The 27,105-nt window shown below is 42.9% G+C and overlaps 1 protein-coding gene across 5 annotated transcripts; it reads right to left on the bottom strand.

Moving 5' to 3' along the window:
• Positions 1 to 495: 495 nt before the first annotated feature.
• Positions 496 to 6,402, bottom strand: nanp (N-acetylneuraminic acid phosphatase). Of its 5 annotated transcripts, XR_011307826.1 has the most exons (4): positions 6,287 to 6,402; positions 1,673 to 3,867; positions 950 to 1,035; positions 496 to 866 (listed from the first exon to the last, which is right to left on the bottom strand). XR_011307826.1 is itself a non-coding variant. In XM_069658685.1 (2 exons), the coding sequence occupies exons 1-2, from the start codon at positions 6,374 to 6,376 to the stop codon at positions 3,214 to 3,216; spliced, it is 744 nt and encodes a 247-aa protein (XP_069514786.1). In that variant the 5' UTR covers positions 6,377 to 6,402; the 3' UTR covers positions 1,582 to 3,213. The 5 variants fall into 5 exon arrangements, 1 of the variants encoding a protein (XP_069514786.1); XR_011307823.1 differs by having other exon boundaries at positions 496 to 1,035; XR_011307824.1 differs by having other exon boundaries at positions 496 to 1,035; positions 2,586 to 3,867.
• Between the last annotated feature and the right edge of the window lie 20,703 nt (positions 6,403 to 27,105).

Here is a 27,105-nt window from a genome sequence, read left to right as displayed (position 1 = left end):
TTCCAGCCCCAAAAGTCTTGTCCCTTGCCAACAGACTGCATATATATGAAGGTATCTATTTATTGGCGCTAGGCTAGTCGAGGTTAGAGTAAGTCTACAGGACATAATTATGAGACAGAGTAATGTTCACTAAGGTTATGGGAGCAGAACTTTATGTGTGTGTGTGTGTGTGTGTGTGTGTGTGTGTGTGTGTGTGTGTGTGTGTGTGTGTGTGTGTGTCTACAAAGAGTACCTGGGTGTCTTCTCTGAACTCTGTCCAGTTTAAGTGGAACTCTTAAACTGTGCTTTCAGTCTGCAGTAGATTCCCCCTGCAGGCTGCAACAGCACACACACCGAAACACACAAATAAACACGCGCACACACTGTCCGGAACAAAAACAATCCAGTGTCAGGCAGCTGCAAAAACTAGGACAGCAGGGCCGACAGCTCAACAAATTCCAGTTCCCTGATCCACACGGTGCATGTATATGAACAGATACTTTCTTCTTTAGCATCTACAGATTTGTTTTGTTTAATAATAAAATGCAGTTTACATCAATCCCCCACAGATTTCACCACTTTCTCTGGTTTGTTCTGACTGTTGTTTGTTCACAGGTCTGTCTCTTTCTGAGCAGCTGGAAACAGAAAAACAAAAAGCACAAACAACATAACGGCTTCCTAACGTCGCCATCTGCTGGTCAAAAAAGAGCTCACTTTCCCATCTTCCAAAGGGTCGCAGGTAACAACAATGCTTTGGTAAAAATAGACATGATGAGAATGTAGCGTGATGCTGGAACAATGCTGATGTGATATAAATAGATTCATTACGTGTCCTCTTTTCACTTTCATCATTTAAGCTCCAGCAGTGACTCGGAGGTGACGGGGAGCTGCTGAAAGAACACACGGGTCAAAGAGTTCACTGAAACCTTTAAACATGACATTTATAATGAGGACAGGGTTGATTACTCACTGCACCTGAAGGCATCACGTGTTACATGATTAAAAGGAGGTCCGAGTGATGCAAATGTCAGATAACAGACGAACTGCAAAGACTGTCTGCAAAACAATAACACAAAGAGATTATATTCAGACTGTGATTATGAAATAATACTATTACACTATATTATATTGTTTAAAATTCTGACCCAGACTTAACACACAAATCCCTCCCTGGCCTCCTTCCAGTGCAGAATGCATCACCTGTTTTGTACTGCTTTGAACAGACCACAATAAATGCTTCTCTCTGTTGTTTCCTGTTAGATTTTACTCACACTTTTAAAGCTGGTCGGGGTCTGGCCACAAGCTACATATCAGAAATGTTAACACAATATGAGCCAGTTTGCAGAATTAGGTCCTCATATAGGACTATAGACTTTATAAGAAATGGATTTTTGGTTAGTAAACATTCATCTGCTGAGCAGCAAAAGTTTTGGTGTAGCGGACATCTTGTTAAGTAGTTTTTTAAAACAAAGTTTAAATTTAAAGATTCTGGATTTTAAGAGAGGGATTACAACGCATTTGTTTTAACAAAAGAAATATTACAAAATATACTATTCCATGTCTTAAAATGCTGAGGGAATCTTTAACCAAGAAAAAAGGTTGGAGAGGCTTTAGTGTTCTGTGAAATCAAGTCAAAACCCTTCAGTCTGAAAAATATGCCGTAGATAAACTGATCAAATGTTCTCGCCCTTACCTTTGGAAAAAGAAGGCTGCAGTAATATATGACTGATGAATTGATTGGCTGATCAGGTGGGTAAAAATATAATCTTTCTGTACACTCATTCAGAGTGTTAAGAAGAAAACAATAGAAGAATCAGCACATTTGTATAGCACATTAAGTACAAACTCCAAACCCACAAACAAATAAAATGAAGATGAATCATTTTGCAAGAAATGGTCACAAATAAGAAACAGGTTTTTGTTTGCCTGATGATTTGAATTTCTAGGAATCACTTGTTTAACCTTTCTCAATCTATTTGATTGACATATCATGTTTTTCATGTATATCAATAATCGTAAGAGTAATTACAGCCAGACAGATATATCAGATGGCCGATATTATAAGCCGATATGGGCCTATTAAAGATGTAATGGTGTGTATATATTTTCTGATTTGCACTGATATCAAATTATTTTTACAGAACAAATAAAACAGAAAACAATGTTTTGGACTATTTAAAAATGGTGTGTTCATATATTTAGTCCAGCAGAGCCTGCTCCGACTCCTCAGCTTACAATCCTCTCAGTACTGTGTGCAGCACATGAGGCAGAGCATCACAGCTGAGCAGCAGGTGGTCTGCACGAGCATTCGCTGACATTGTGTTCTAATGTTATATTTCTATTCTTTAATAAAGTAACTAATTTAAGAAAGCAAACTTCTCAGTAGGCCTGCACGGTATGAGAACACTCTGCGATGTGCCATTAAGCTGTTCAATATTGTGATAATGATATGCGTGTTTAGTGTGTATGTCTACCTGTGTACCAAAATAAATCCATGAAGCTGTTTTTTCACCTCTAAGTTGACACCAGTTAATCTGAGAGGAGCTGACAGCTGCTCTGGCTTCATTTGATTGTATCAATATAGTGTGAAAGCACAGCAATTATACCCAGGGCTCCATCCAATAGGCGAAATCTTCACAGGCTTCCATTTATACCGCTTATCCTGTACAGGGTTGCAGGGGCAGTGAAGCCTATCCCAGGTGTCATTGTGCGAGAGGCGGGGTTACACCCTGGACGGGGAGAACATGCAAACTCCACACAGAAAGGCCCCCTTCTCCTGAGCAGGGCCTCGACTAGGAACGTTCTAGCTGTGAGGCGACAGCGATAACCACTGCACCACCAGCATTATTGCGAATGCTCATGTTGCGATAATGATGTATTGCGCAGCCCTACTCCTGAGTACCTTTTCATTGCCATATCAGTGCACAATCCACAGAGAAAAGTTCTGCTTGAATGAAATCTCCACATGCTGCAACATCCATAAACATTGGTCTTTCCCCTCAAAACAGGTATTAAGTGTTGGCCTCTAAAATCTCTTAGTGGTCGTGCTTTTATGTAAATGTAGTGGAGCAGAGGAATCAAGAACCAAAGTAAGAAATACCTGAGGAAAATAGTTTCAGTACAGTAGGTACAGAATCCATAAAAACAAAGTTCCCTTTTTGAAAGTTTAAAGTGATTTGATGATGATTTCATTTTTCAACATTGCCATAAAAATCCCGAGAGCGACAGTCCTCCTCAATCCTTCTTTGGCCCCTTCAGTTGATCCAGGATATCCGGCAAGTCCAGGACTGTAGAGATGGTGTAGTCTGGTTTCACTGACCCGTCTGGCACAGAACCTCCTGCACTGCTGATCCAAACTGTAGCCCTGACACCGGCGTTAAAGCCCCCCTGTATATCCGTGTCCAGAGAGTCTCCAACCATAATGCAGTCCTGGGCCTCCACCTGCAGCAGGTTGAAACATAGTGTGAAGATGGAGACGCACGGTTTCTGCTCCGCGTGGTCTCCTCCGATCACGATGGCATCAAAGAACTTCCTACAGCCGACCACGTCCACCTTCTCTCTCTGGGTCAGAGACTCTCCGTTGGTCAGCAGCAGCAGCTTGTACCTGCGCCGCAGCTGACTCAGAAGGTCGCATATTTGAGGGGACATACGGAGAGCCTGCAGGCGACTCAATCTCCACACGTCGTAGCACTGAGCTGCCAGAGAGGGGATGGGACAGATGCCGACAGCCTCCTGGATGCTCTCCTCCCAGTGACCCACACGGACCTCATGGATGGGCCGACCAGCCGATGGGTCGAAAATCTCCTGGGACAGCTTCTGCTTGAATTTGTCACAAATGCTGCTGACAGTGTCATCCAGGGCAATTAGGTCCTTCAGCATCTCGCTGGTCTGATAGATTCAAACAGATAACATAATAAAATCACAACATGTAATTCACCAACAAACCACAAGAGGGCAGGCTTTAACTGGTTTAGTCTTGAATTTTTGAATCCAAATCCTGCTAAATTAAGTGTTTTAAGATCACTTCAGTTACGCGATGTGGCCTTTTGTTTTGAAACCTTTGACAGTGTTGGACATTGGGAAACAGTAAAGGGCTGTTGAGAGGGGCCTTTAGGGCCCATTAGAGACTTGACTGAGTAGGCTAGCCTCACTATAGGACGGGAAGGGGAATGGTAAAAAAGTGTTTATTTATTATTCACTTTCTGTTTTAATTCAAAGCAGAAAGGATATTTAATTCTTATTTAAAGTCCAGTTTTAGGCAAAAGGCAACAGCTTGACTGCCATCCTCCTCAAAAAACCAACGAAAATGAAGACCTGGGGTGCTTCTCATGTCTCTTACTTGATATGTCCTTGCTCCTTGCTCCTTGCTCCTCGCTTGAAGGAGGCAGGAGGAGCGAGGAGCGAGGAGCGAGGAGCGAGGAGCGAGGAGGGAATTCTGAGGAGCGATAAATGAGGATACATGAGAGCAGCCTCCACAGAAGTCTTTTACGCCCCCTTACTGATTGGACGCTGCAGCAGATAGGACTGATGTGAAACTTCACAACATCAGTAGAGTGAATAACTGCCAATTTTATTTGTTTTTAGTCACCATCTCACTATAAATCAGTTAATTGTAATAATCTAAAGTAGCAAAAACATTCCTTTCTATTAAATTTCATTAAAAAAAAACGTCTTGTCATGATCACTTATTTTTACCTGTTAACTTTTATTACGGATGAATGAATGAATTCAGAGGGAGCAGGAGAGTCTTTAGGTCAGCAGGTAACACTATTTATTCAGTCACGTGTGAGACAGATCATTAATGAGGTCAGGTTTGACCAGCATGACGCGATTTCTATTTTCCCTAAGCTTTTAGCCGAATAAATAATTTTCATACTTCATGAACAGACAGTATTTGGGCTTATTAAATAATGAATTCAGATCAGATTATCAGTCATCAAAAATGTAAATAATGAACAAATAATATAAAGACATAGTGCTGGTAAGAAATCTAAGCAGCAGGAACACAGACTGCAGCCTGTTCTTCATGTGCAGGTGTTTGTTAAACAGGTAATAGGTTACAGAGAGAAAACACTGTTACTGTGTGTTTTATTAGAATTAATACAGAGCACATGTGTGCAGACACAAACAGCTGTTAAAGCAGACTGACAGCTGATCCAGTGGTGATCAGCTGACGCCGTTATCACAAATGGACGTCTCATGTCTCTTAAAAAAAACATCCCCTCGTTTTCTCTCTCCTCTCCTGGTTTCCTCGCGTCTCTCCACGCAACTCTGGTGGGAGGGACTAACGCCGGGAACACACCGGATGCCGAAGCGCTGCGAAGCGCCGCGCAACGAAATCGCGCGCGAGCCGGAGCACTTCCGTTCACACCAGACGCGCATTTCTCCGCGCCGGTCGACAAGCGCCTCTGCTCCTCAGCTGTCGTTTACTCACATTTGGAGCTGTTTTTTCATCATGCTCTCTCTCTCTTGCTCTCTCTCTCTGTTTGCGTGTGTGTTTTGACACCCCGCCCGCACCCCCTATAGCCAGTCCACTTTGTGTCTCTCTCTTTCTTGTGTGTGTGTGTGTGTGTGTGTGTGTGTGTGTGTGTGTGTGTGTGTGTGTGTGTGTGTGTGTATCTTCATCTCTCGCGCGCTCTGTTTAGATACTGACAAATATATAAAAGCACACAAATATAACATCGCATTTGTCAATCGCGGTGTTTTATTTTGAAAATTGTTTTACTTTTGAAAATTGACCGGATTCTCTCGTTGTTTCATGTGTGACTTCCTGCCAGGATTGACGCGATCGCTCGCGGCTCGCGCAAAAAATAGACCAGACGCCGAAACGATCGCTGCAGGGCGCGAGCCGGCTGCGGAGGTGCGCGCCGCGGCGCGTCTGGTGTGAACGACACAATCGGTTAACATGGGCGCCGAAAGGAAACGGGCTCCGCTCCGCGGCTATTCGCGGCGCTTCGGCGTCCGGTGTGTTCCCGGCGTAAGAAGCAAGTGAAAGACACAAGTGAGGGAAGTATGGATGCAATTTATGAGAAGCAGCCCTGGTTGCTTGTTTCTCCTCTGAGATCTGGCAACCGTTAACCCCGGAAGTAAACCCGGAAGCTAGAAACTTTTTCGGCGTAAACGTCTGGAAAGCAACTGCTATTTGACTGAACAAACAACATGTTTGAATGAAATATCCAGAACATTATTTTACGTCAGTAAATTCACTACAATGAAAGACTTTAACCGCTAGGAAAAGGTAATAGAGAGCCCCTGCCAGCCCCTGAAGTTAACTGTAAATGCTACCGTAACTCCCGGTCTGTCTCACCATTTGTAGCGCCTCTGCACCTGCCCGGCTCGTATCTATCAGCGTGTTGTCCAGGTCAAACAGTAAAGCTTTAACACCGGTAACGTCCATGACTGCAGCTACAGCACACCCTTCAAAAACACTGGACGTGTCATTACGGAAGTAATGCCGGGTGATCTGCATGACGGGAGTTGTAGTTCTAATAAATCTGCGGTGCTTTCGCTTTTTGTCCTCAAGAGGGCGCCAATGAATCAGAATAGAAAGTGAATGTTTGAAGCAGCTCATGAGATCGTCTCTGAGTAAGTACGGATTGAATGACTATTTTCATTTTATGTTTTTTATAATTTTATATTTTATTTTTCAAATTCTAATGTTACTGTAGAGTCAGCATGCTATATAATGTTTTATAATAAAGGCTAGGCTATTCTTAAATAACTTACATTATATAAGGAGGAGAGAAGGTGCCAAAATCCAAAATAAACCTATTAATAAACAATTTAATCTGCCAAAGCACTTAACAGGTGAAGGTACTAATAGATGAAATGTGAAATTAATTTATATTTCTGTTTCAACTGGCTTCTTCATTTATTTACATTTGTATTTATTACCCTATTTAGTTATTTTCTTTCCTATTTATTTATGAATTATTTCACATTTTAGTGTCTGTTCCTCTTTATTAATGTATAATTATCATGTTTTATCAATCCATCATGTTTTACATTATGTTTTTTTCCTGTATTATCAATCAACCAAGCCTTTTATATTGCGCCATATCACAACCAAAGTGATCTCATTACACTTTACAAAAAGAGCAGGTCTAGACTACACTCTCTGTTATATTATTTAGAGTGACTCAACATTAATCCACCACTGGCAACAGTACCAATACCCTTTGTATTTCTCAACCTGTTTATCAAACCTATTTATTTGTATATAATTTATTTTGTACAAAATGTATTTTATACATGTTTTAAAAATTCTGTCTCGACTCTGAAAATGGTGAAAAAAATATTAAGAAGCTAATTAAAACACAAAAATTTTAATTTATGTCACTCCAAAATCACTAGGCTACATAACTACATTTAATTTTTACGTTTTTGTATAGTTAATTAAATATTTATTTATCCTACGAATATTAAAGTGATTTAAAATGGTAAAAATGTGAAAAAGAAACAATAATAGTTGAGAGAACTACGGAAACATGACCCACTAAAACTGAACTCAGGAATACTATTATAAATTATTTCATTAGAAAAAAGTAAAAATAACTCTTCATCTCAGACACCTCACATGCATCATGTTCCTTTATGCAAGTTTTTTCCATTCAGTGATGTCTGAACTCAGATTACTCTGCACAATTATTTTTAGAAATCAAAAGCAGGAATCATTGTCATCACTTGTCATATTAGACGCCCTACGTGACTCTTGACCATGCATATTGCCAACTTAAACACCGATTCCATGACACACACTCTTTGAAAATCAAAACATACCACATTTCTTATGCAACCTGTCCTTTAACTCGCTCTGTCAGCTGGCAGCGGGCCAGAGGTTCACACGCAACAGTGTGCAGGCCTGTTGCAGCAGCAGCACAACAATCCTCTCTCACATTACCTGAGCTCAGGTGCCTGCGTCTTTAAAGTTGAGGTGAAATGAAAAATGTCATTTTAATTCTTTTAGATCACATAATATTGTGCATCTAATTGACAATATAGGAAAAAAAATACAGAAAATCAATTTCTTCGTATTCTTATATCAAAATCCGATCATTTTTTCTTCCGGTAAAACTAAATTTCACGCGTGCTTACGTAAGTTAGCACCAAACAATTTCAACCAATCAATCTGCAACATTTAGCCGCAGAGCACCAAGAACGCTCGGTCAGTTAGCTAGCTACTGCGCTGTGGAGAACGTCTGTCTACGCCCACTTCTCAACGATCAAATCAAATCCCTCTAATGATATGTCCCGCCTGCACGTCCTGTTTCACTCGGAAATACGTCACGATACGGAAGCTAGATACTCTCCAAATGCTGTTTCAGCTCGACTTTAAGAGAACCCTTACCTAATTATTTAAACGACAAAGAAAAGCAAAAGATAAACTATAAATCAGAAATGGTATGTGAGGAAGAACCTGCTATTAGCAGAACAAACAGCTGCCGTGCTCGCATGCGAAGGAGGAATAATCTTGTTTGAAATGACAGACGTGCAGCAAATGAACTCAAACCGTTTTTATCACCCTGAACCTTAAAGAGGGAAGCGAAACATAAACAGTGGATGTGTGAACCTACAAGTGTAAAGATGGAATTTCCCCTCTGAGGTGGAGGAGGGAAAAAAAGCAAATGACTTCCCTAACAGTCTGTGACTCTTCCAAGAGCAGCAGCAGCAGCAGGAGGCATCTGAAGGACCGGAGAGGCCTGGCGTGTTTGTTCCTCTTTCATCTGTGTGGGTGGCCACGCAGCACACAGTCACACGCTATCTCTCAGCTGGGCACGAATCCCCACAGAGGCCGGTTATTACGGGTGTCACTCTGGCAAACAGCGCACAGCCTGAGCACAGCAGGAGGAGAACACCTGAGACTATTTGATCCTCTGTTAGTTAAAAGACTTCAGCATCACCTCTCATGTTCATGTGACCCTCCCTTATTCTTTAGGGTTTTCAACTGGGCCAGTGTGTTTCTGATCTGTGTCTGTGTGTGTGTGTGTGTGTGTGTGTGTGTGTGTGTGTGTGTGTGTGTGTGTGTGTGTGTGTGTGTGTGTGTGTGTGTGTGTGTGTGTGTGTGTGTGTGTGTGTGTGTGTGTGTGTGTGTGTGTGTGTGTTTGTGTGGCCTAGATGGGACAAGTGTGAAGCTCAGGTGTGGTTCAGAGGATTTCAGCTGCTCCTGGGTTGTAATTAGTGTCAGGTAATGTGATGACCCGAGGGGTAAACTCTTATCAGGTTCAACATAGCCTGACATTCTTTACACAAACCAGCTAAACAAAACCTAAAACCACTCTCAGGGATGATCACCAACTTTCTCTGTTAACCAGGTTATCAGGCTCTGTGTGAGGTTACTGTTGTGTCTTTATTATGCAATCAAACAAAATAAGTTATATAGCAAAACTTCAAAACAAGATGCAAGAGTAAAATTATCGACACTGCATTAAAAAAAGGGTAAGATAAATGTGTTTGTTTTTTTACATTCATATAGTTTTTTTACTTTTACTTTTTATTATATCTAAATTTTGTATTGTTATTGTGAGGCGCAGGTTTTGCTCAGCGGGTAAAGCAGGTGTCCTTTTTACTGAGGCTACCACAACGCAGCAACCACAGGTTTCGACTCCCGCCCTCAGCCCCATGCTGCATGTCGTCCCCTCCTCTCCTCTCTGTATATTTCCTGGCTGTCATAAAAAAAGGCAAAATTTCCACAGTAAAGTTTTTGATTTGACTTTTGATGTCAATACATTTTTCAGTGAAGTTTCAGTTGTTTTGCTCTTGAAGTTTTTATCTGGTTATGAAACAGAGTTTAATAAATACTGACTGATTGTTTCTATACAGTCATTTTGAATGCCTCTGTTTACTTTTCTGCGGCAAAGTTTGAAGGTGAGTTGCACGTTTAAAATAAAGCAAGATGAGATTTTCTGGTTAAAGACATAAGACGTACCACTCTGTCCACAGGGGACACCAAGAGCACAGACAAAGACAGTTCCTCACAGTAACTTTAAATAAAGGTTTGATTGCGATGTGTAAAGTTTTTCATTGTAACCTGATCCGTTGAATGGTTCATAAAGACCCCAAGTAACCTCATTGCTCTGCATGTGCCCTCTGTGATAGAGCCATCGCATGCTGCACTGTAGTCAACAAGAACATGCTGTTATATCAGCCAGCTAAGGTCGCACTCAGGCTACATGAGTTCTGAAGTCCTAATAAGTTAGAAGTTTGATTGTATCTCGCACTTAAGGACAAACTCCACAGATGATCTTCTCTCTAATCTTAAGCATGCACACATAATACAATGTGAAAATAATGGTGCATCACACACTCAAGGATATTATTACAATTATTGTTAGAGCGAGAGATAGCAACACGCCACCTCAGATGACCTCGTACGATCTCACAGTGAAGTTCATGCAAACAAACTTGGACTGACTTCGACCTGCTGAGATGCTCCGCAGTGAGAAAACACTAAAGCAGAAGGTTAAACGAGTTTGGAAGAGAAAACGTTTGTGAAGACACAGTCACGGAGCTCGTCTATTCTGCAGTTAGACTTTCACTTTTCTGTCAACAGTAGCATGCTAGCTAATGTTAGCCTCAGGGGCTATGTCTACTACTTCTCCTCCTCCGTCTCTCTCTGATTGGCTGCTGTGCCTCGATCAAAAACTTCTGCAGAACCGTTCAGATTTGAAATCCATTCAATCAAACATGTTTCTCATTATCAGGCGTCAATTACAAATTGTGTATGTTTGTGAGTTTATTTTCTACTTCATGTATTCCCAATCCATGTATTTATTTCTATTGTGACAGCTGTAAACATTACAGAGAGGAGCTGCATGTAGGCCTGACACTATATTGAAGGATATGTAGAAATCTTTACAGTTTTGGGACAAATCAAAGTAAACTGAATTTTAATGATCAAATTTGATCTGTGATAAAAAACAATAATCATACCTGTAACAGATGTTAGTTTACCTCTGTTCCACAACCTACTGCGGTCTGTTGCTGCTGTGCTTTCATCATTTATTCAGTGTATGAATGATCTGCTTTGTGAAATTTAAATGTTAATATTACCTTCTCAAAAGCAAGCGATGCTGAGAGGAGGAGAGCTGCAGGGGGTTAGATTTTGTGCATTAATAACTGGGTGAATGAAGGTTCCCTTGTAGCAACACGTACAGTTTGTGTGACTGTTTAATAATTATGCACAGATTATGTTTTCCCTCAGCTGAGATTTTAATATTCTCACAGAGAACACTGTCTCTAAAAGAAATACTAAAATGTGCTCTACAGTCGTATTAAATCTGACACTGCAACACAACCCCCAGCGGAGAAGGTCAGGTGTGCAGCGTAAGGCACCATTGTGATGTAGCCGGGTTAGAGGAGAGTGAGACGACTTCTTTGCATTGAAAACTGTGGCTGGAGGCTCAACATACCTCAGTAAGCCATTAATCTAGCTTTATAGCACACCTACCTACGTGACACCACTCATGTATCCAAGGAAGTGTCACGTCACCTGCAATCCAAGGTATGAGGATTCCCTCTCACAGATATGACTCATGGTGCCACTCTTGACCGGGTGACACTAAAAGTATTATCTACCATCATTAAAATATTGAACATTCTTCAGATTTGTGAGATTTGGAACAAATATGTGTACGATGCTGCAGTGATAGAGCAGAGAGCGATAACTGGAGCTCCATCGAGCCTGGCCTCTGACACAGAGACAAACGCACACGTACATGTGAGATTTTATCGAGGCTGGGGGAATGTATGAACTACAGTCTAAATAGAGAAACACTGGTGTGCCTAATGGCACTTGTCATGGTAACAAAGGGAGTCTGGCAACCTGCACGTACACACAAACAAAAACAACCTGATCTGGGGCAGGACGGTGCCTCTTCAGCCCGTTGTGTAACGCTCTCCATGATCACCCAGCGATATACTTCTCTGCTTATGTAAATCGTCTGTTGCTGGCCTCCTGCAGCATCATCGTCCGCTCGTTAGTAGTTTGCAACAGTTCTTTCACTGGTGGCTACTGTTTGAGTCCATGTAAACTTTCCATGAGGGCTTTTGTGGTCAAATATTCTGCATCTTTCAGCGTGTGAGTGCTCCTTATGGAAAGACCTCCCATAGCAGTCTGGCAGGGTGCCAGATCTTCCAGTAGCCCCTGTGTCTGTGTGCTGACACACCTGAGTTCTCCTGACCGAACACTGAACCAGCACAGCATCAGGGAGGGGGGGCAGACAATGTGTGGTCACTGGAGTATGTCCCTGAGAACCTGGATCATGGAACGTCATCCATTCCCAATCAAGTCCCTGCTGGGACACGGCAAAGTCAACAACCAGAGGCGAACATGAGCGTGGAAACCTGTGCTGCATTTTGTAAACTCGTCTATACACAAAATGTTCAAGTCAACCTTCATCCATGTGGTGTCAGAGTGATCGAAGTGATCTACGACGGCCCCCTCAAGTGCAAACTCTGAACGTTTGAGAACATTTTGGGACATGACTTGCCGAGCTAACAGACTTGACTGTCAGTACAGTCCCTCCAGGAATGTGTCCCCACACTGTTCCACAAATTTGACCAATCATCCTGTTTCCCTACGAGTGTGAAGTAATTTATGTTCAAACATACTTCTTTGTTATTCAAAATATTTCTCCCTGTTGTTTAAACATCTAAAGGAATCTTTTACTGTTTCTTAAATATGTTTTGAACGCTGCACGCTACAGATGTACTTTGTTTTGCTGTGAAGCAGAAAGCTACACCGTTCTATCGAGGCTCTGGAGTGAGCGACTCTCTTTCATAAGCTGCCTCATAACTACAGTGTTTTTATGGAGACTACATACAGTGAATCCAGAATAACAAATCCAACACTCAATGTCATCCTGTGATTATTTATCCATATTCCATTTTTAAAAAACTGGGAGTCATCCACTTAGCCACTTTTTATGCCTTGTGTTAAGTCTATTGACCAATCAGAGGCTGTGTTCCTAACTGTCCTCCAGCCAGAGGCTCTGTTACTGATGTTTGTGTCAGCGCTGATTTCAAATAGTCATTGTATAGTGAGTAATTTCTAATAACAGCAGGCAGGGACGTGGATTTCCAGGAAGGCAAGTGTTCTGTTTAAACCACGCTTATAGTCCGAGTAATATTGACCAATCACGTATCAGCAGGCTGCGGCGTATCCTGGAAAAACAGTCCGTGTGGAGAGCAAAAGCAGGCGGAACGTAATCCACTATAATGACATCCCGGCTCCATCAGTGTCATCTGACGACGATTTAGCTTCTTATTAATCTCTATAAACAGACATCTGCATGCTAACAGCTAATAATCTGCTCTAGATCTAAAATTTAACTTCAGATGAATTCCCTTGACTCTGTGCGTTCAGCCTTCAGATTTCCCGACTTCCTCGAATGCATCAGATCGAGATGAAGTTTTCTTCTCCTCTTGAGGACAGACCTGACAAAGCTTGAATTTTTACTTCTTACAAATCTGCATCTGATGTTGAAATGTCAGCAAAGGTAAGACCCGTTAATAACAAGTAAATCACAAGACAATGGTTTCTCTTTCTGTAACAATGCAGCACGCGGAAAAGGAAGTCTTGACGGGAAGTCGATTATTGCTTACCCTCCAGCACGTTCACCGCTGTCCCCAGAGGCTATTGGTGCGTTCCATTTACCTCGGAAGTGGGAACTGGGAATGACGTCACATCCGAGTTGACCGCGTTCCAGTATAGACCCCCCCAGTAAAACAGTTGTTGTGCTTGCTCTCTGGGAATACAGACACCTACAGAAAAAAGATGAGGTCCACAACATGTCCACAGAAAGAAATTGGACAGCACTGTGTGTACGACTGATTTAATGAGACACAAGACACAAGTGAGCATAAACAGTTCGGTGTAGATTCTACTTTGCAGTGCGACATGAGCATTTCATGACCATTACTTTAATATCTGTCAGTTTTTAGACATTTTATTTGGGGTCTTGAAACAGCTCGCTCAGCCAATAGATGGCTTTATTGGAGAGTTTGTCCCACATGAAAAAAATGGGTGTGTAATGTGTTAGACCGAAAAAACTGCTGTAAAAATCTGCTGTAAAATTAGGGAATTTTTGGCTGCAACAATCAGAAAATCCTGGAAGGACTGTGAGTAACTTTTGGCTTGCTTATTAATTTTTTGCTTTTATATAATTGTAATATGGTATTAGGTCTAACTGTAAGTTGCTGTACAATACAAAACAACACATATTTGACTGAAGTCAGAAGAACAACTTCCTAACTTGGTATACGGGACCACCCGAGATGCACGTGAATGCAGGGTCAGAGTTAGCTTAGCATCTTGAAATGTGAACATCATGTCACAGCAACCCTGAGTTGGGAAACACGATCACTATCGTCAGTGAGAATGGCCGTGCAGTTTGAGTGAATCCAAGGTGAGAGAAAGTTCAGATTGTGTTCTAATGATGTCCTCTGTGGTGTACCATGCCAGGTTAAAATGAAGGTTTAACTCCTCTTTGATAAAAAATATATAAGCATAATGATGGATTGGTCCCTTGGAATGGGAAATGAGGTGCTACGTGAAGTGAAGTAGATCAGAGCAGTGGCAGAGTTGGAACTCAAAAGTGGCCGGTTGAAGTTGTTTGGGCAACTAATTAAAATGTAACTTTAAGCCTTGCTCATTTTTTGTGCTTCGGGATACATCCTGACACAATTTCAAGTGTATTAAGTAACCATGGCAGCACACAGTAGTGATATAACAGACAGTGTGGACATGTTTCTGAGCTGACTCATCAGGAGGAATGAGTCGCCTGGAGTTAATCGATGCGAGTGTGTGATGGAGCTCCACTGACCCAGAGGAGCTAAACTGCTCTGCATCACGTCACTGGATCCCAAAGGTGCAATTTTCAGGCCGACAGGACGAAGACGAGCTGGGACAGGCTGAGACAGAGGCTTGATAGAGGCGTATCAGACTCTCTGACACACGAGGAAGCACAACACAGTAACAACGCACTGTAAACAAGTCAGTGGGAAAAGAAAAGACACCCCTGATCGTGACATATTCTGTTCACGATCCTCCATGGTTATTAACACCGGAAGAAAAGAGTCAGTTAAAGCTTTGAATCTGGACCTCCCGACCCGACGCATTTCCACCTCCTCTCGTCGTATAAAAATAAAGCCAAAACCCCCCCGGAGCGGTCGCTGCCATCTTGCTCGAGTGTGCGCAGTAGAGATTGGCTGGTGGAGCCGCAGTATTGACGTCCCGCCCCTTCCTCTACCCAGAACACACCTTTACCTTGCCGTGTTGGAGCCCTCAGGTGTCCTTGCCGTGTTGGAGCCCTCAGCTGGGCTCAGTCTGCAGCAGAACAGCTTCTTGTGTCGGTCTGAAGCAGATATTCACGCTGATGGAAAGTTCAATGACTGTAGTGTTAGTGTTAGTTATGTCTCCTCTCGCCGTTCCTCCTCTACTCTGCTACTCGGGAACAGAACGCTGCAGGAGATCGATTTGTCAACACAGCTGTCAATCATGAGGCCACACCCCCTTTTTACAGCATCAAATAAGTAATTAAAAGTAAACTTGACATAAATCAGCATGATAAGAACTAACTACAATGACAGAAACCATGTTTGAGAAAAATGTATTTGACGTGTATTTTGATTTTATAGTTTGACTCATGTCCCATCTGTTAACATGGAGGAGTCGGGCTTTATGACCTATACTGCAGCCAGTCAGCAGGGGGCGATAGAGAGGGTTTGGCTTCACTTTTAGGAAGCCGTCATGTCGTCCATCTTTTTATACAGTTTACAGGTTTTTACATTCTGAATTGTTTTCGTTAAAACAATTCAGACTTTTGTATTTCCTCATTTACGACACAATTTCAATACTTTGATTAATAAGGATTTATTGACTAGGTATCATTTCAGCTGAGCTTAAACAGATTAAAGGAATGTGAAATATTTGAAAATATGCCAAGAAATGACATCACAGTAAACAAAACAAAAATACGATGTGGACAGGTGGACTATTTCTATTGCAGAGGATTAAAGGGCGGCTCTTTGGTCTCGTTCTTATAGTTCTGATCGATACAAGTCATGTCTGAAACTCCTCACTGCAAGTCAAGTTTCCCCTGTGGAATAATAAAATGTCTGAACACAACTGCAGGCTCAGAGAAGGTATTAGGTTTTTATTCATTACAAGAAACAAAAACTGCTTCCGTGTGAGATTTAGAAACTCTGACATCATGTCTTTGTACACAACAATGTTATGGAAAAACCCTGCAGGGACTTTCAGAAAGTCTCAATCTGTGTCAGTTGATTACTCATACAAGGTTACAAACTCTGCTCAGTGAAGAGGAACATGAAATCTTATGAAAGGTCTTAGATTGTAGAGTAATGGTCTTCATCCTGTCTTTCCAACCCGGGGGGTCGGAGCCGCAAAAGGATCAATCAGAGGGGTCAAGGCATGATTAATGGATCAGGATCATAGAAGGTTTCTAAGAACTAGACGTAGCCTATTAGTTTAACAACTGAAGCCAATGGGGGCGAGCCTGAGCATTTTATTTCTCATGGCCAGCAGGGGGCGACTTCACCGGTCCTTGAATGAAAGCAAAAGAGAAATTGAGCCTTATTTTAACTTGATTTATTTCTTCAGTAAACATGTTCTTATTGAGTTTATGGTCTCAATCTTTAGTTTCAAGTCTTCTTTAACAAAGCATGATGTTTTGTAAATTGTTTGGTCTGATTTAGAGGAAAACTCCTTTGGTTGCACTAATAGACACTGAGAACTTACAGTTACCGTGAATAATAGATGCACTTTGCTAAGCAAGCTACGATTAGCATAAGCTGACACCTTACCATTTTCTAACCCCACGCTCCTCCTCTTCTAATATATTCATCCTTGGCTCAAAAAAGCGAAGATGAAGTCCATAAACCAATTGGTGACATCACAGTATAGCGACTTCCACTCCCTATTTATAAGCTGTGTCTCAGGGGCTGCATCCTTTGAACGACGCGGTCTTGGAAGGCTGTGTCATTTGTAGCCTGTGTGGACGCTAAGGCCGAACTGAAATGAGACGGCCTGGTCTACAGAGGATTTCCTGTTTGCATCACCAGCTGTCCTTGCCCTTACGGTGCCTACACTCTTGTCCGCCCAGTGAAGTGAGGAGTTTTTTCAATCCAAACAGCTCCCCACAAGGTCGTATGCTTAACAGTATAACACCATTTTCTTAAAATGCATGATTATGATGATAATAAGGGAGAAAAGCTGTTAGAAAGTGGTGCCACTTGCCTGGTGTGCATCGTTAGTTATCCCAGTATGGTTTGAGCAGCGAATCAGCCGCTTGCGATACACAATGAATGGGGGCGAATTTTTGGCCGTGTGAGTTTGCGTTCAGTGTGTCCGCACCCTTACCCTTGCGACACAAAGTGCCACTCAGGTCACCTAGCAACAGGTAGCTAGCTGGCTAACTAGCTTACATAACTAATGTCACTTAACTTAACCTATTATTTTAAAAATAATATAAAGTATCGAGGCCCCTTTCTATTCGATTGAGTTGAAACCAAAAACTTTTACATGTTAAGTGTACTCCTCGGCCGCTTGACAGTCCACCATCTCGTTTAAATTGGCGCGCAATGAATCTCTTGGCCTGCGAAGGATGCACCCGATGGATTCTTTGTGTCCCGGAAAAAGGAGGACGCATTTGTCTGACACATCTGAACCAGCCTTCGAAATGAGACAGCCTCCGCTGTGACGCAATCTGACTTGAAATACAGCATTCGAAGGATGCAGCCCCTGAATTGGGACACAGCTACTTGCTTAAACTTTCTTGGGCCAAAAGCTTCACAATTTCTCATTAACGCCTTTCTTTCCTTGTTTATACTCTGCCATCAGCCCATGGTCTACTCCGGATATTTCTACTCTACTAAGTAAAACAAACCTTATCACCCTCTCCTTGCTCTCTCCCTGACTGGATCGTGATGTGCGACGCAGACATCCAGGGAGTGGAGAGAACAGATGGTGTGTAGCTGCACCGAGTGCCAAGACTTTCCATCTGAAGGTTTTTTTCCTTCATCAGGAGTGTTGATGACATGATGTGTGCAGTGCCAGTTGCAGAGGTTTTAAAAGACACTTCCAGATGGAGGGTCTGGTTTTGACGTGCAGGAGACATGACTCCATATGGATTCTGTGTGTCATGCCTGCCCGTCCTTGTACACAGATCACTGTGAGATCATCCAGCCGTCACCTCCAGCCCTGGCGTCAGAGCCAAGAAGAGAACGGTCTTCTCTTTCCGTGTTGTATCAGAAGACTTAACAGCAGACATTTACAGGCACAGTCTGTCATTTGTCTGCTCTGTATCTCCTCCTTGTAAAAGTTTAACAGACTGACATGTAGACACTTCCTTCCACAATGATTTTCATCAGTGTACCTGACTGGTAAACACCTGCAGTGTGCATTCAGCTACATACAATATGCAGGTTTTACAGATGCACAGTAGTTCCAGTGCTGATTTACTTCCTGTATCTGATGAGCAGCGTTTCTGTTCACGGTGCCAAATGATTCTGACATTATGTGCTTCATGCTTCCTGTCAGACTGTTACAGACTGACGGGAAAACTGCAGAAACTGGTTTGATAATTTGCTGATGAATAAAAAAATGTAATGACATAACACCCACACAGACACACAAAGCACAGCAGCACAGAAATAGACACTAGAGCCTGACCGGTATTAGATTTCTTTGGTGGCTGATACCAACACCAGTTTTAGAGGGGACCATTTAATGATTGCTGATATTTAGGAAGTTAAACTAAAATAAACCCATTGTACGTGGACTGTGCACCAATATATTCCTTTTTAAAACAAATGACAGGTATTGCAGAGAGCGCTGAGAGGATTGTAACCTATAAAGTCAAACTACTCGATGTCAGCATGTCTTAATCACCCAAAGAGAGCATTTTATCCATCCATCCATCATCTACACCGACTGGACTGATCGCCAGTCAATCACAGGGCTGACACACAGAGACAGACAACCTTTCACGCTCACATTCACACCTACGAGTCACCGATGAACCTAATCTCTATTTACAGATTCTACTATGTAGGCAGGGACGTGGATTTCCGGGAAGGCAAGTGTTCTATTTGAACTATGCTTGTTGTCCGAGTAGTGTTGACCAATCACGTATCAGCAGGCTGCGGCGTATGCAGGAAAAAAAAATTCTGTGTGGAGAGCAAAAGCAGGCGGAAAGTAATCCGCCGTAATGACATCCCGGCTCCCATCAGCGTGATCTGACAAGGATTTAGCTTCTTATTAATCTCTATAAACAGACGTCTGCATGCTAACAGCCAACAATCTGCTCTAGATCTAAAATTTAACTTGAGTTGAATTCCCTTGACGCTGGGTCACGCAAGCCGTTTAGCGTTCAGCTTTCCCGCCTTCCTCGAATACATCAGATTGATCCGACCTCCGTTCAACAAACGAGCATTTTAAAAGTTTTGTTCTCCTCTTGAGGACAGACCTGGCAACGCTTGAATTTTTACTTATTACAAATCTGCATCATGATGTTGAAACTTGGGCAAAGGTAAGACCCGTTAATAACGAGTAAATCACAAGAGAACGGTTTCTCTTTCTGTAACAGTGCAGCACGCGGAAAAGGAAGTCTTGACGGGAAGTCAATTATTGCTTACAGCCCGGCACATTCACCGGTGATCCCAGAGGCTATAACGTCTCAAACTTTAGATTCACAGAGGTCGTGGCAGATTCACAGAGGTCGAGGTAGATTCACGGAGGTCGTGGTATATTCACAGAGGACGGGTAGATTCACAGAGGTCGTGGTAGATTCACAGAGGTCGTGGTAGATTCACAGAGGTCGTGGTATATTCACAGAGGTCGTGGTAGATTCACAGAGGTCGTGGTAGACTAGAGCGGGCATAGAGTCGAGTTTATCGTGCATCCTTCGCTTCAGGAGCTGGATAAACCTGGAAAGTCTGCCTCTTGTAGCGGTTACTTTATGGCTTATGTCATTACATAATTGGATCAAGTGGATTTTGTTTCCAGGGTGATGGAGGAAAGCATGCTGCATCTATACGAACCAGTTCCCATAAACACAGCACCGCCATATACTGTACATATATAACTTTAAATTGAGATGTACAGCACACAGAGGGAAGACAAACAAACATTTCAGTGTAATTTGAAGGATCCTTTTACATCTAATGACTCTGTGGAAATGATGAAAGAGGTCCGGCAGTGATGGTGAATTACATTCCACTCTGAACATCCTGGGGGCCTGTTTGCAGGACTCTCTCATGAAGCAGGACCCCACATGCTGATAAGGGCTGCTGACAGACGGCCCCCAGGGAGACTGATAGCTGGACCCCTCTTTTATCTCACCTGGCTGAGAGCAGTGGGACCTCTGACCCGGCCCGCAGAGGCTCAAGGGAACCTTTGTTGTCAGCATGGCATGGCGGCACCAGCGGACAACAAAGAGGCCTTCTCTGTTGGGCAACAGCCTCCTCTTCTCGCCAGGTACACCTGTGTGTCTGTGGGATCATGATGTGGGAAGAGCTGCAGGTTTATCTGCTCTTATGTAGCTCAGGTAGATCAACAAGCAGCCCTGCTATGGCTCGATGAGCTCACACCTCACAATATGGTTATAATAATAAACTATAACAGCATGTAGTCCTGACGCAGAGCGTGCAACAGTCATACAGGATGGTGTGAAGAAGTTGCGAACGATAAAAAAAAGGAAATGATCCTCAGGCAGCTAACTGTGAATGCTCTGTCACCTTTAGGTTTCAGCTGTGCCTCAAATAAAAGCAACTCTAAAGAGTTTTAAAGAAATTAAAGCAGCCCTAATAAATCCTGTTACAACAAGAAAATATTAAAACCAGGGTTAGAGTTTAGGAAATCTCCAACTCTGCCACTGACACGCAGCAGCATTACCTTCAAATGTGGTTTCTGACATTTTTCATAATCATAATCAAATTTATTTCAAAGTAGATTTACACATGCACATCTTGGTGTTTTGACACATACAGTAACCATCAATCATCCCCATTATCTATACCACCTTAGCTGTCATCGGGGGAGAGGCGGGTCACACCTGGACAGGTCACCAGTCAATCACATGGCTGACACACAGAGACAGACGACCTTTTACGCTCACATTTACACCTAATTTAGAGTCACCACTGAACCTAACGAGCTTGTCTTTGGACTGTGGGAGGAAGTGGAGTACACAGAAAGACCCACGCTTGCACAGGGAGAACATGCAAACTCCACACAGAAAGGCCCACTATGTCCAAACCGGGATTTGAAACAGGAACCTTTTCACTGTGAGGCAACAGCACAACCACTGCAGCACTGTTCAGCCAATAAAAAATAATGCGTTATTCCATTTTCCTTTTGTCGCCACAGAAACAGAAACTCCCCGAAGCTCTGTTTCTGTTTCTCTCCTCCTTCTTAGCAGGTAGCTGCACACCAGCAGAAGGTGAACACAGCTGTGTCAGCGCGCATGCGTAGCTAGCTAACTCAGCTAGCGAGCTGTCAGAGAGGACAGCGTTTACTTTGTGGAAATATTCACATTATTCTGAATGTTTGGGTGAAAGGGACGAGAACAACATGACGGTGAAATGTAAGCTGTGTCTGGAGGAGAAGTGCTCGTCAGCTGTGAAGAGCTCGACTTCAAATGTGAAGAAGCGTCTGCAGCTAAACACAGCTCCACAACACTGGTGGGGCTAAGAGCCTGTGTTGTGTTGTTGTCATGGAAACAGCTGTGCCTAATACTGTATGCCTCTGTTCAGTTCACTGTCAGACTGTTAGCATGATAAAGAGCTGTAAAGGTTATACTGCGTCTGTCATTCCTGTTCTCAGGCTACAGAGTTACAGACTATGGGCCGTAAACGAGGCTCTGCAATGACGGTAAAGTCGATACATTCAAAGGTAGACGTACAGCAGGCTACACGCCGTCCTGACAAGATAACCCACATGTGGAACGAGTCACAAAGGGGGTTTAAGTTTTGGTAACGCAAAAGTGATCTAACATGTTACTTTACTCAAGCGATAACGCAGCAATACTACTTAGCTACCTTTAAAAGTATAGTTACCCAATAATGATTGACACATAACATCAATAACAACAGTTATCTCAGGATACTTTACAAACCCAGACCGAACATGAATCCACCATGAGCATGAAAAACTTGCTTTGACAGGCAGAAACCTCGAGCAGAACCAGAGGCATGGTGACCAGACATCTGCCTCGACTGGGCAGAGAAAGTGGAAAATCATTAACATTTAACACATAAACCTTTTTCTAAAGTGTAATTAAAGAGCTTTTTAAGTTGTGTAGGAATCTGGCCAAGTTTGTGTAGGAAAAATGTCAGAACCCAAAGGTAGAGCAGAAGAGGAACGATCCCTGCAGGCAGATGTGTAGTAGGTGTGAACAGGATGAAATCTGCTGGTGTAACCTGAGGGTACATAAAGTACATGTTGGAAATGATTTTGGGCCTGAGATCATTTTCCATGACTAAGGACTGGTGAGTAAGCTGGTAATGATGTGTTGGGACTCGGCTTTGTAAAGGCTGATATGATGTGCTAGCATGCTAACGATGACTATGGCTACATTCCTGCGCTGCTGTGAGTGAGTCAAAGAGGCTGGCAGCGGGAACAGCGTGTTTGGAGGAGAGATAATTGTTGGTTCTTATTGCCTAATCCTGCCACTGGATTACCTTTCTCATGACATGTGTCTGTGTGTTGTACAGTAAATATGAATGCTGAATCACTCACCGGGGCTTTATTACACCTGCAGTCTTATGAATGAAAAGTCAACACATGAGCACATCAATGCAGGAAACCTCTTTATACCTTCGTTCTTCAATGAACATTTACCGACAACAGGCCATGTTTTTGTGTTTTTGTGTCTTGATCAACATGACGCATTAGACTCATCGTGTTATATCTTTAAATTCCACAGCCATTGCATAGTAGCCAACAAAGGGACAACATGCTGCAACAGACAAATAGATGTTTTTGCAGGGCAGTTTGTCTTAAATTCTGTCTCCCTCAGAAACACACAGCTCAAGCGTTTGACATTTAATGATCTGTTCATTTCATTCAGTTAAAGTGACTGATCTCCTCCCTCCCTCCAGCCAACAGTAAAGCTTTTCCACTCAGCGCCCCCTGCAGGCCTGGATCACTTCTGTTGTGCTGTCTGGATATGCAGCGTTTTTCTGTTTCAGTTGTTTTCTGGGTTTGTGTTTTTGACTTTCCATCATTCATATATTTGTGGTGCGTTTGCAGGTAATGCTTTTTTTTTTTCGCTTTCTGCAGCATGTTTTTTTATTTGCTGTTGACTTTTATATAAACATTTCAGAATTGGTTTCGTTTCTGATGTTTCTACTAAGATCTTTGGGCCATTGCAGTGCCATTGCAGTGTGTTTGCCCTCATCGTCCACTGTACCATGGACACGAATCCACACACAGCACCTCGGTGCATTTCACCTACATAATTGGGAGGGTCAACCCAGGGATTTTCGGCTCCCTTCCCCTCTCAATCCAAAACCAGGAAGCTGTAAATGGTTTGATAAAAAGAGACAGACTAAATGGCACCACTCTGTTGTTCTCTGTACCTGACCTGATGGTTATTTCCAACCACTCATCAAAGCAACGAAATGCAGCCAACTGTGCAAACACAATGGCAGCCACCAATGAACACATCAGTGTTAAAAATAGACGTGGTAATATCACGTCCAGCAGAGCAGGTAGACAATCCCTCTGTAGAGAATGTGCCCACAGGTGCATGCAGTTTTATCTTATCACCAGGAGGTTTCGTGTCACTCCTTCACACCAGGTTCCAGTTGACGTGCTTTGCTTTAATCATCAGGGCGGGACATGGATCGCTTTAATACACCTAAATGCTTTTGAAAACATACAATCCATGGTGATGACATTGTGTGATTGAAGAGTCACGTCATACTTGTTGGAAACTACTGCTTAAAAAGTTACAATAAGTGGAACTTTAGATCTAATTTAATGCACGTTGTCTCGGGAGTTGTATTTAACCTGCAGTGGGGCACGGAAAGTAGCACATGTTGACATCAATTAGCAACGAGTAAACACAGGAAAACAAAGGTCTGTCACTAAGTTCTGATGAAAGTGTTAAATTCAGCACACACATGTCAACAGCACGCAGCACAGGCAGGGCTTACACAACACAATGAGGAGCTGTCAGTGCCACAATCAGCAGGCTGGTAATTATGCTGCACTCTTATTACAGTCGTACAGGAGGAGGAGGAGGAGGAGGAGGCCCGGCTCGAGTGTCGCTGAAAAGGCTGCGATCAAAGAGATTACATGTAAGTGGCTCGTCTCAATGAAGCAGCACAAATCTGAGCGTTTGGAAATGAACTGATGGATGTTCACCAGCAGAGAAATAACAACCTGTATTTAACAGATGAAAACAAGTAACAGCAGGCACAGACTCTTCAGGAGCAGCTCTCACAGTCAAATGAAGAACTTTTTTTTTGTAAAACATGACTAAAGATATCTGACTCATTATCACCGAGTATCTTTCATTATTGTGACGTCATTTCATGGAGTATTTCCTAATGCTTCATATCCTTAGAATCTGTTGAGACTAAACTGAAAGGTTATATGAGTCAATAAACCACAATAACTGATGATGGTTTTGAAGTCGTGTCAGAAATCAAACAACTAAACATGCTTTTTCATCTCATCACAACATGCTGATCCAAACCATCTCAATGAGGAGAGACTTCATGATGAGTGAACAATTATTTGTTTGTTTGTTTGGAAAGATGAGAAATGCCCCATTGTGATGTCTTGGTAAAAAAAGGATGCAGGATGAGTTGAGGAGCTGGACGTGGACACAGATGAGATGGATTATAGGTGACTGGGCTGGAGGAGGGTCGCAATGATCGAGCTGAAACGACAAACTGAAGTCGAGGCTAAATCTGGTTGGTTTTGTAAAGAGAGAGAACGTGACATGAATGAATTATGCCTTGAAGGTATAATAAGTAGGATTTTTCCTGCATTTTGTCAACAACACATTCAAACTGGACCGTCCTCCGGGGCTGGGCTCTTCATCACCAGAAGCTCACTCTCACTCTCTCGTGCGAGAGCACGCCCACCCTGCTGAGCTAACATCCACAGCATCACGATAGCATGCTAACGCCGGTTAGCTTGTCCTACCCGATTTGAGGCACCTACCTGTCCAACAGACAGAAGGCCAACTGCATCGCTCGATCGCCATGTTCGCCGGTCTGAATGGGGCCCAGGTGGTAATTTGAACCACTCCCACACTCACTTATGATCATTACAATCATCAACTTGATCTGTTTTCTTGTTAAACCTGTAAGTGAAATAAGTGTGCTGTCAGTGTTTCTGAGTAAAATATGTGACAGTTCCTTTAACCGTTGAGCAGAGTGTGTATTATAGACACTGTTTTTAGTCATTGTCTGCTGTACATTCTCTTTAATATGTGTTGCTGCCTCGAGCCTTCATGTTGTGCTGTCAGCCTTCTGTGCCCACCGCCCCCCCACCCACCGCTCCGTCCCACTGAGATGAACTCCTTTAAGGCTTTCAGCTAAATCTTGATCTCCACGCAAGCTCGCCATTTATCTGATGTCGCTGACTCTAATAGCTGCTTCTGAGAGATTCTTCATTTGATATTGCACCGGGCTGCGCATCCTCCCCTCCCCTGCTCGATCTTTTCGTGAGAAGACGGTGCAACAGAGAGTTGTTGGGGCAGAGCCGCCACACGTGATGGTTGCTCTGTAACAATAACTCGTCGACAGCTCATCTTACCTCTGAGCACCCTCATCTGAGTCCTGCTGCCGCTCGTAAATCTTACACAGTCTGGGATGGTTTGAAATCAGGCAGCTGAAAGTACAGACATAAAATCCATGCAACATAAATGCAAAAGTCTACACACACTCCTAAAGTAAACATCTGAGGCTTCTGTGTGTGTTTGAAGCTGCAGCAGGTGTGTGTGCACACATGTACGCCTGCAAGACTCAGAAGATTACAGAGCATTGCGTGCGTCTGTCTACAACCTCGTCCGTCCAGTTTGGTGTGTTCCATTCACACACACACACACACACTCACACACACATACACACACTCCATCACTTGGATACAAACAGGAATGTAAACTTCAAAGAATGTCGACTCTCAGACACAACGGGCAGAACACAGAGACTTTGTGAATGGAAAACTCTTTCTCACATACCATTCATAAATCCAGCTGAATGTACATGTGTGCTGCTGCAGAGAGCGAAGGATACAACACTGTGAGCAATGTTGTCCATTAAAATGACTTCATGCTGCAGACACTTAACATCTCTCAGGCCCAAACAGATTCTCAGTAGCAAAGGCTGCTAAATCCTCCAAGAGAAGTTGCACACTCATGTAGTAGTTTGATGTTTTTGTGCTATAATATGAACAGGGCATTGTTCATTCAGAAAAAGTTTGATATGGATTGGAAGACTTTTGTTTTGAAGGTGGAGGGTTAGGGGGCTGCATGGCGGTGCAGTGGTTAGCAATGGTGCCTAGGGCCTTTCTGTCTGTGAGTGTGCATGTTCTCCCCGTGCAGGTTGTCTGGCACAGTCCAAAGACATGCTCTTAGTTAGAGACTCTAAATTCCGTAAGTGTAGGTGTGAATGTGAGCGTGGAAGGTTGTCTGTCTCTGTGTCCCAATTCAGGGGCTGCGTCCCTCATAGGATGTATTTGAAGGATCCATCGGGCGCATTTTTCCTGGCCCAACGTATCCCAAGATGCATTGCGCAACAATTCAAGTTCAACCAAGTTATTGGTTTCAACTCAATTGAATAGCTGCTAAACAAATGTCAATAAAACGAAAGGGGCCTTGAAAAAAATGATCTTTAAAATAATAGGTTAAGTTACGTGACGTTAGTTATGATAGCTAGTTAGCCTGCTAGCTACCTGTTGCTATGCGAAAGGAGCCGTGTTTGGTAATGCAGGGTTAAGGGCAGGAACAGCTGGTGACGCAAACAGGAAATCCCCCGTACACCAGACTGTCTCCTTTCAGTTCGGCTTTAGCGTCTACACAGGCACCAAATGACTCATCTTCTGTAGGCCGCATCTCTTGAAGGATGCAGGCCCTGAATTGAGACACA

The sequence above is a fragment of the Semicossyphus pulcher genome, unplaced genomic scaffold (assembly GCF_022749685.1).
Source record: "Semicossyphus pulcher isolate SPU_LCO1_2020_fin unplaced genomic scaffold, fSemPul1.0.p SCAF_12, whole genome shotgun sequence".
Classification (NCBI taxonomy): domain Eukaryota; kingdom Metazoa; phylum Chordata; class Actinopteri; order Labriformes; family Labridae; genus Semicossyphus; species Semicossyphus pulcher.
This window is presented reverse-complemented; position numbering and strand designations above follow the sequence as displayed.